This window comes from Heteronotia binoei, chromosome 9 (assembly GCF_032191835.1).
Source record: "Heteronotia binoei isolate CCM8104 ecotype False Entrance Well chromosome 9, APGP_CSIRO_Hbin_v1, whole genome shotgun sequence".
Lineage (NCBI taxonomy): Eukaryota > Metazoa > Chordata > Lepidosauria > Squamata > Gekkonidae > Heteronotia > Heteronotia binoei.
In genome coordinates this window covers 27,340,107-27,347,979 of record NC_083231.1, presented here as the reverse complement: position 1 = coordinate 27,347,979, position 7,873 = coordinate 27,340,107, and the positions used below count along the sequence as shown (strand labels likewise).

The window sequence follows — 7,873 nt, the reverse complement described above, 5'->3', positions numbered from 1 at the left end:
GATCTCAACCATACAGGCATTTCTCAGAGGGGAAAAGGCAGCTTTGTTTAAGAGGATATTTTTATAAAGACTTAGCACACACAGTTTTTAAATCCCAGATTACATCCTGTAGATGGTACGATTTAAGGCATCCACCCTCTATTTTAAAAAATCTGATTATGTACCCAAGGCAATCCACATAAGATGCATGCATAAATCTAACGCAATTCTTTTATTATCAGGAAATGTATTTTTAAAAAGATGTAATAAGGTTGTGAAATATGAGCTGACCTAATTGAAATTTTCCAATTTTAAATCCAATTTCAAAGCCCTTTTTGAGAAAGAAAAAAAAAAGGAAGTTAGAGACCTAACCCCCACCCCCATGCACACACACACACACACACACACACAAGGCCGAAGGAAATTATGAACAAATTGCAGGACAGAAATACAAAACCCGTTCAGATTTGTACTGATAGCAGGCAATTCCACGATCAGGTGAAGCACCGAGCTCAGGATCAGAAGTGAGAAGTGAAAGACTGAGCATGTTAGACTCTGATCCTTGAGAACAAATCCTATGTAAAAAGGCAAAGCCCCAAACAAGTATCTGATGTTACTTGTATTTAAGGCCTATCCTAAGGATTAGGTATAGAAAGGGATGGGGGAAAGTAAGATCTCTTGGAAGGCTAAAATGCAGATATCAGCACCCAATGTTAAAATCACAGAATAGATCAGTAGAAATACGTGCTTCCAGGATCAAAATAATGTCACAAACACAACCAGAGGCAGAAACAGAATTAGCCAGAGATCTGCCTTCATAATTTCATGTGAATAAAACCCATGTACTTTACTGGTCGTGACCCTGCCCAACGCAAATTTTTTTAACAGTGCCATTCTAAGCAGAGTTCCACCCTTCCAGCGTTGCATAAGATGACATAAGATGAAGTCTCCTATAGTTCAACAGGACTTGAAAGGGTTTATCCTTTGTCCAAAAAGAAGCACCATTGTGTGACTACTGCATTTCAAGTGATAATTGCAATACATTGCCACGTTCAATACTTAAGCTGTATATATCAAAACTGGACACTTAAGGTAAGTTATCTTTGCACCATGCTCATTATATTAGTAACTTTTTTACCCCAAAAGAGTTGCTCTAAGAGCTGTGTAAACACCTTCCCTTTTTTTCCCAAAAAAACGAATATGATCTTAACATGTCTATGCAATTTCAAAATCATATTTGTTGTATTAATTCCTATTTTTTTTTCAACTCAAAAGTTATTTAAAAAACACACTAATTATCAATCCCATGTCACTCTCCAATCTGGAGGGATTCACATTATCTCAAGTGAGGTTTGAGGTACTCTTGGAACAGGAAAAGGAACCGCAGAAGTGAACTGATCCAGATGTGCAGAATCACAAAACCATATCCAGTTAACCTAGAGTCCTATTGGAGAAAAATACATATTTCAGTATATGTATGAGTAGCATTTGAAGGGCTTCAAATTGGGACTGTATGTAGACTCCAGATATTCCTCATGTAAACTGGTCCAATCACAGTGCAATCCTAAAAACATTTTATTGGGAGTAAGTCCCACGGAACAAAATAGGGCTTACTTCTAAGTAGACCTGGACTGATTTCGCACTCACCCTACACCGCTCTGACATTCCTCTTTTCAGAGCAGCGTCCTTCCGATTTCCCACTATCTGCCCCGGGGTTTCAGCTTGCATCGCCGTTTTTGTGAAGCAAAGAGAAACTGCTAAAAACCACTTTCTCTTTGCCACGCAAAAACGGCAATGCAAGGTGAAGCCCTGGGACAGATAGTGGGAAATCAGATGGGCGCCGCGCTGAAAAGAGGAACGTCAGAGTGGCATAGGGTGAGTGCAAAATTGGTCCTGCTTTCTTAGTCAACGAAGAGCCTGGCATGAACTGCAGAAATTGCCATGGGATTGGCTTTCTTCAGCACGGAACCAAAATGGCTACAGTCCAATGCTGAATTAAGTTCACTTGCCCATTTAATTCAGTGGTTTTAGGATACACTTAGCTCTGTGTTGGCTAGTGGTCATTAGGCACCCTTTGCTTTAGCCTCCATAAAACAGCTCTACAAGAAACCAGGTGGATTTATGAAAGACTGTTAGCAATAAAGACTAAGAGAGTACTGTGAGCCACGACACAAGAAACAGGGAATTCTGTAAGCCAGAACCAGAAGTCTTTTTATAACATTAAAAGAATGAAAAACCCTTTATGTGAAAAGAGAATACATGTAGGGAAATGTGCTTTTTAAAGGAGGAGGAAAAAACAACCTGCACATTGCTATCTTACCTCTTTACTTGAACCATTATTTTTTATGCCTACTTACTTGGGCTTCCACTCCTTAACGGGGATGGGCTGCGGCTTCGAGATGGCTAAAAGACAAATAAAAAAGGAGAAGTAAATACTTTGGTCCCTCTTGAATTATTTTGTTCTAGATGGGCATCTCACTGAAAAACACTGCTACCACACACTGCTCCCTTAGTGCATAGGAAGGGGTGGTGGTAAAAGGATCCCTGTCTTACATTACGGTGCTAATATGGAAGTCACTTCAGTGCTTTTCCTTCTAATACCACCAGGGTTATGCAGGGCCAAACTGGAAAAGCACCACACTGCAGCTCCTCCAATTCTACCATGTACTGGCATTGTTTGTATTGTTTGGGCTTTTCCAAAAAAAAAAAAATTGCAATTGTTGGCTTCATCCCAAATCCCTCAGTTAGTATCTTGCTTGTCTTATAATGTGAATCAGGAGATTCTACTTTACCGAGAGCCGGGAGTGACACAGAGGGCTCGAACTGCGGTTGCGGGTCTGGCTCCGGCCTCTGCTTCTGCTCCTGCTCCTGTGAGACCACTAAAACAGAGCAGAAAATATGAAACAGATCTGCATTAAGCAGGAAGCGTGTCCTATGGTTATATCATAAGGCCTCTGTATACTTAAAAGGACTTGAACCTAATATGTTCCTAGGTTGAGAAGAAGAGTATATTTTTATACCCGGCTTTTCTCTGCCTTAAGGAGTCTCAGAGCGGCTTACAATCTCCTTCCTTTCCTCTCCCCACAACAATCACCTTGTGCGGTAGTTGGGGCTGAGAGAGTTCTGAGAGAACTGTGACTGACTCAAGGTCACCCAGCTGGTGTCATGTGGAGGAGTGGGGAATCAAACCTGACTCTTCAGATTAGCATTCGCCGCTCTTAGCCACACCACCAATCTGGCTATGGCCACAGTGCAAACGTAGCACCACAACACACCGAGGAAAGCTCTAGCACAATCTGGCCTCTGTGAAATTTCAGGTCCCGTATCAAAAATATAAGTATAAAGCCATGATTTGCAACATGGCATGAGAGCATTTGTGAACAGTTGTTCTTTGGCATAATAAGAGACATAGGAAACGGAAGTTTCACATCCAGAGCTCCCAGACTTCTGTTCTTTTTAAGCAAGAGGTATGCAGGGCCCAGATAAAGACTGGGATTGTGGTATGGGAGGAAGGGCATTTAATGTTTCTCCCCAGACCCTTTACTGGACATGAAATGTACAAAGAGCCTCATGGAACAGCAACACTGCAGGGGTCACATCAAATTAGAGTCATGACCAGTGTTCCCTCTAAGCTGAGTTATCATGAGCTAGCTCACAGATTTTTAGTCTCCAGCTCGCTCATTTTTGTCTTAGCTCAGGAAGGATGACCCCAGAGCACAATAATTTATGCAGTAGCTCACAACTTTAATGCCAGGCACTCACAGCTTTAATGCCAGTAGCTCACAAAGTAGAATTTTTGCTCACAAGACTCTGCAGCTTAGAGGGAACATTGGTCATGACACAGACAAATCAGGGCTCTTTGCATCAGTTTTCTTTTTTTTTTAAAGAATGTTTGGGAGCTCCACATGGGACTCCCAGAGTCACGTTATTTAGCCCTTATCTGTATGAGGATAAACAGGTTGCTTACCTGTAACTGATGATCTTCGAGTGGTCATCTGTGCAGTCACACACATGGGGTCTTGCCGCAGGCAACGAATCCATACCTCGGAGTCTCCAATAGCTCACCTAGAGCGCTTTTTGGCGCGCTTTCCCACTCGCTCTGGGGAGCAGGCATCGACTGCGCATGCCTGGAGCGAGTGGGAAAGCGCGCCAAAAAGCACTCTAGGCAAGCTACTGGAGACTCCGAGGTATGGATTCGTTGCCTGCGGCAAGACCCCATGTGTGGGACTGCACAGTGACCATGAAGAAGATGAAACTGATAGACAATTAAATGTATCACCCAATCCAGTGAGTGGAATAAGAGCCCTGTAAACTCTTGTAGGATTGGCTACATCAGAGTGTGTGGCTTAATATGCAAAGGAATTTCTGCTACAAAAAAAGCCCTGACTCCTGGATCCACCCTTCTGCCTACTTCTCTGTTAGAAAAAGAAAGTGTAGAAATCATTTAGGGGGGTAAGTGTTAATTATCAGATTGGTTGTAGGAAGCAAAGGCAGAAGGTATTGTCTGAACATCTCCGGCCTTGTGGTCTCCATGCTTAAAGACCTAAAAAGAGCTCTTACCAGAGCACCCCTTCGTGTGACCACCTCTCCCTTTACCATGACAGAATGATCTTCCATAAGAGCAGGCCAGATGTGATAAGCCACAAGTGGAGCTGTGAAATCCGAGTCATAGCTGCGACGGTACCTAATTGGATACAAGGAAGATCAGGTTGCAATGAGTTAATACTACATAGTCCATTTGGTCCCAGAGTGCCATACTTGTATTTACATCAGGGGTGTGTGGCCTAATATCCAAAGGAGTTCCTGCTACAAAAAAGGCCCTGAAGAAGGACATGATTGCCAGCCAAGAAGGGGGAAAGGTCTAGTTTCCAAGCTGCATCTATATGTTGCCAAGCAGCATCTATACGCAGTAGCCTCTGGCAACCTTTTCCAGATCTGTAACGTCATTGGTTTATGGCAGTATATGCTGCTATAGGGACACTCAAATAAGACCCTCATCTTTCCCCCCCTTAATTGCCTTTCTGTGATTTAAATCAGTAACTTGGTGGACCCTTGTAGGTGGCTGGCTATTGCAGTACACAATGCTGGTCAGATGTGTACAAAATAACCTGTTGAGTCAAATGCCTAATAACGGTTTCAGTATCAATAATCTGTTATGGAAAATATTACACCAAGAAGAAGAAGAGGAGGAAGAAGAGGAGTTTGTTTTATATCCCCCCTTTTTGCTGCCTGAAGGAGTCTGAGAGCTGCTTACAATCTCCTTCCCTTCCTCTCCCCGGAACAGATCCCCTGTAAGGTAGGTGGGGCTGAAAGAGCTCTGAGAGAACTGTGGCTGACCCAAGGTCACCCAGCTTCAAATGAAGGAGGACTGGGGAATCAAACTCGGTTCTCCAGATTAGAGCCCACTGGTCTTAACCACTACACCACACTGGCTCTCCATTAGCATTTTGACTCTTGAATAACTTATTCAACTAAAGATTGCCTCTGACTCAACACATGCAAACTGAATTTGCAGCCCTCAACATGTGTGCAGATATGTCACACTATCAGGGAGACTGATGAATCCGTCTACAGCAAATAAATTGCCAGCTCTGGTTTGGGGAAATATTTAGAGGTTTTGAGGGTGGGTCCTGGGGAGGGAGGGGTTTGGGGAAGGACAGGACCTCAGTTGAGTAGGGAGGGAGGGCTATAGAGCCCTCCCTCCAAAGCAGCCATTTTATCCAGAGGAACTGATCTCTGTCACTTAGAAATCAGTTCAAATTCCAGATCTCCAGGCCCCACCTGGGAGTTGGCAACCCTAGGATGACTGTGGTTTGGTTCCAGTGTTTTCCGTTCCATTAGTGGTGAGGCCTTCCCTCCAGTGCAAGGAGGGCCCCTCTGCCCACGGAGTAATGGAAGAGATCTGTTCCACTTGCAGAATGCTCCACCACTAGTACCTTAGTCTTTCCCTTACTTGTGCTCGTTGAAAAGTTCTCCGTCTACAGCAAATAAAATATCAAGGGGAGGATCCAACGTCTGCATTGAAAAGGCCACACGACACAGTTCTCGGACTAAACTGCTGATCATGATAAGATCAACCTCCGGTGGGCAGGAAATCTGAGGATGGAGGTTCACTGCACGGATTACTTCCTGAAAGCAAATGGAAGAGGGACTGTCATTTTCCAGAGGAAATAACTCTAAAGCTCATTTATTATTTATTTCTTAGGTTCAATTTTTAGACTGTACTTTCATGGGGAACAGGGTTCAGGGCAGTGTACAATAATGTTATAGATAAATTAATTAACAATAAAAACAATAAAATCCAATAAAATACAGTAAGACCTAACAAGATGACATTAAGACCACTGATGAAGCCACTGCCCCATAGAGGGGAAGCAGGAAGATAGGAGCATCAGACCAACGAAAGCCACTACCCTCAACCAAACGCCTGGTGGGACATCTCTGCCTTACAGGCCTCGCAAAATTGCATTAGTTTCTGCAGGGCCTGGATGTTATTTGGTAGAGAGTTCCACCAGGTTGAGCCAGGGTGGAGAACACCCTGGTCAAGGACAGCCAGAAGTCTCATGGGCCGGGGACCACCAGCAAGTAATGCTCTCCGAGGGGTATACCAGGAGAGGCAGTCCCAAATGTGCATGGGTCCGAGACTGCTTAGGGCCTTAAAGGTTATCACCAACACTTTGAATCTGATCTTGTACTCCACCAGAAGCCAGTGCAGCCTGTGCAGCACAGGATAAATATGTGCCCTTCTTGGGGTCCTGGTAAGGACCTGTGCCATCACTTTCTGGACCAGTCGAAATTTCTAGGCAGTCTCAAGGGCAGCCCTACATAGAGTGAGTTACAGTAGTCTAACTTGGAGGTGACTCTTGCATGGATTACCGTGGTCAGGTCTGGGTGAGACAGGTAGGAGGGGACCAGCTGCCTGACCTGGTGTAGCTGGAAGAATGCCATTCTGGCAATGTTTGTGATCTGGGCCTCCAATTATGAAACCTTTTCCCAGTTAGAGCTATGCATGAGAGTCCCATTACTTTGACCTCATCAGACTCATTTTGGAAGGAGGTGAAAATATTCTGTATTAGGATAATGCAGGATACTACACCTCGAAGGAAAAAATACCTTTTTTTCTAGTTTTTGGGCAAAACTCTATGGTTTGTAGCTGATATTACCATAGAGTTTTGCCCAGCAATTAAAGTGCTGCTTCATGACGTTGGCAACATGATGATGTCACATCCAGGTGATGTCATCATCACATCACCTTCAGGCCAGTTGGGGGTGGGATTTTCCCCCGTCGGTCAGCTGGCTGGTGGCAAGCAAACACCCCACAAAAGCAGGCAACCCTGGCTAAATAGAACATTTGTGCTTTTGTACTTACCCTGACACTGGACTGAACATCATAAAGATCTTCCTGGCGAATTATATAATCCATTACTGTATCTTCGAGTGAATCAGGCTCTGAGTAACTTCCAGATAGAGTCTTTCTCACACACGTTTTGAACTGTCGGAAGGCTTTCTTTGCTACGCGGAAGGACTCCTGCAAATAAAACGGGTGATTACACACACAATGGCCTAGGAAAAACAAACTACAAGTAGATTAAAACTGGTAGATATGGGAGTCTGTTTATACTGATTCCTACATGTCTTCCTGCGACTTACATAGAAATTAATATATGGAGATCTGAATCATGCATCTGAGCCTAGTTTGTGATCTCAAGTGAATGGTCCCTGGAACTGGAACATAATAAGCCACACTGCCTTCTACCATCTTATCACTTCAACATGTTTTACGGTGAACTGCTGACCCAAGAATTATCACAACCCATCCTAAGTCCCGTACACTGGCACATTGCATCTTCAGATCAATCTATTGATCCCATTAAGTTCTTAACATTCTTCTAAA

General features: G+C 43.7%; 1 protein-coding gene across 1 annotated transcript in view; it reads right to left on the bottom strand.

Moving 5' to 3' along the window:
- Window positions 1-2,328: 2,328 nt before the first annotated feature.
- Window positions 2,329-7,873, bottom strand: part of SPATA18 (spermatogenesis associated 18) — a 28,623-nt gene continuing 23,078 nt past the window's right edge. The window contains exons 9-13 of the mRNA XM_060247363.1: window positions 7,349-7,507; window positions 5,933-6,108; window positions 4,540-4,663; window positions 2,772-2,858; window positions 2,329-2,382 (exon numbers count right to left, since the gene is read on the bottom strand). Of these exons, the coding sequence (XP_060103346.1) occupies window positions 2,329-2,382; window positions 2,772-2,858; window positions 4,540-4,663; window positions 5,933-6,108; window positions 7,349-7,507 (600 nt within the window). The remainder of the gene's footprint in view (window positions 2,383-2,771; window positions 2,859-4,539; window positions 4,664-5,932; window positions 6,109-7,348; window positions 7,508-7,873) is intronic.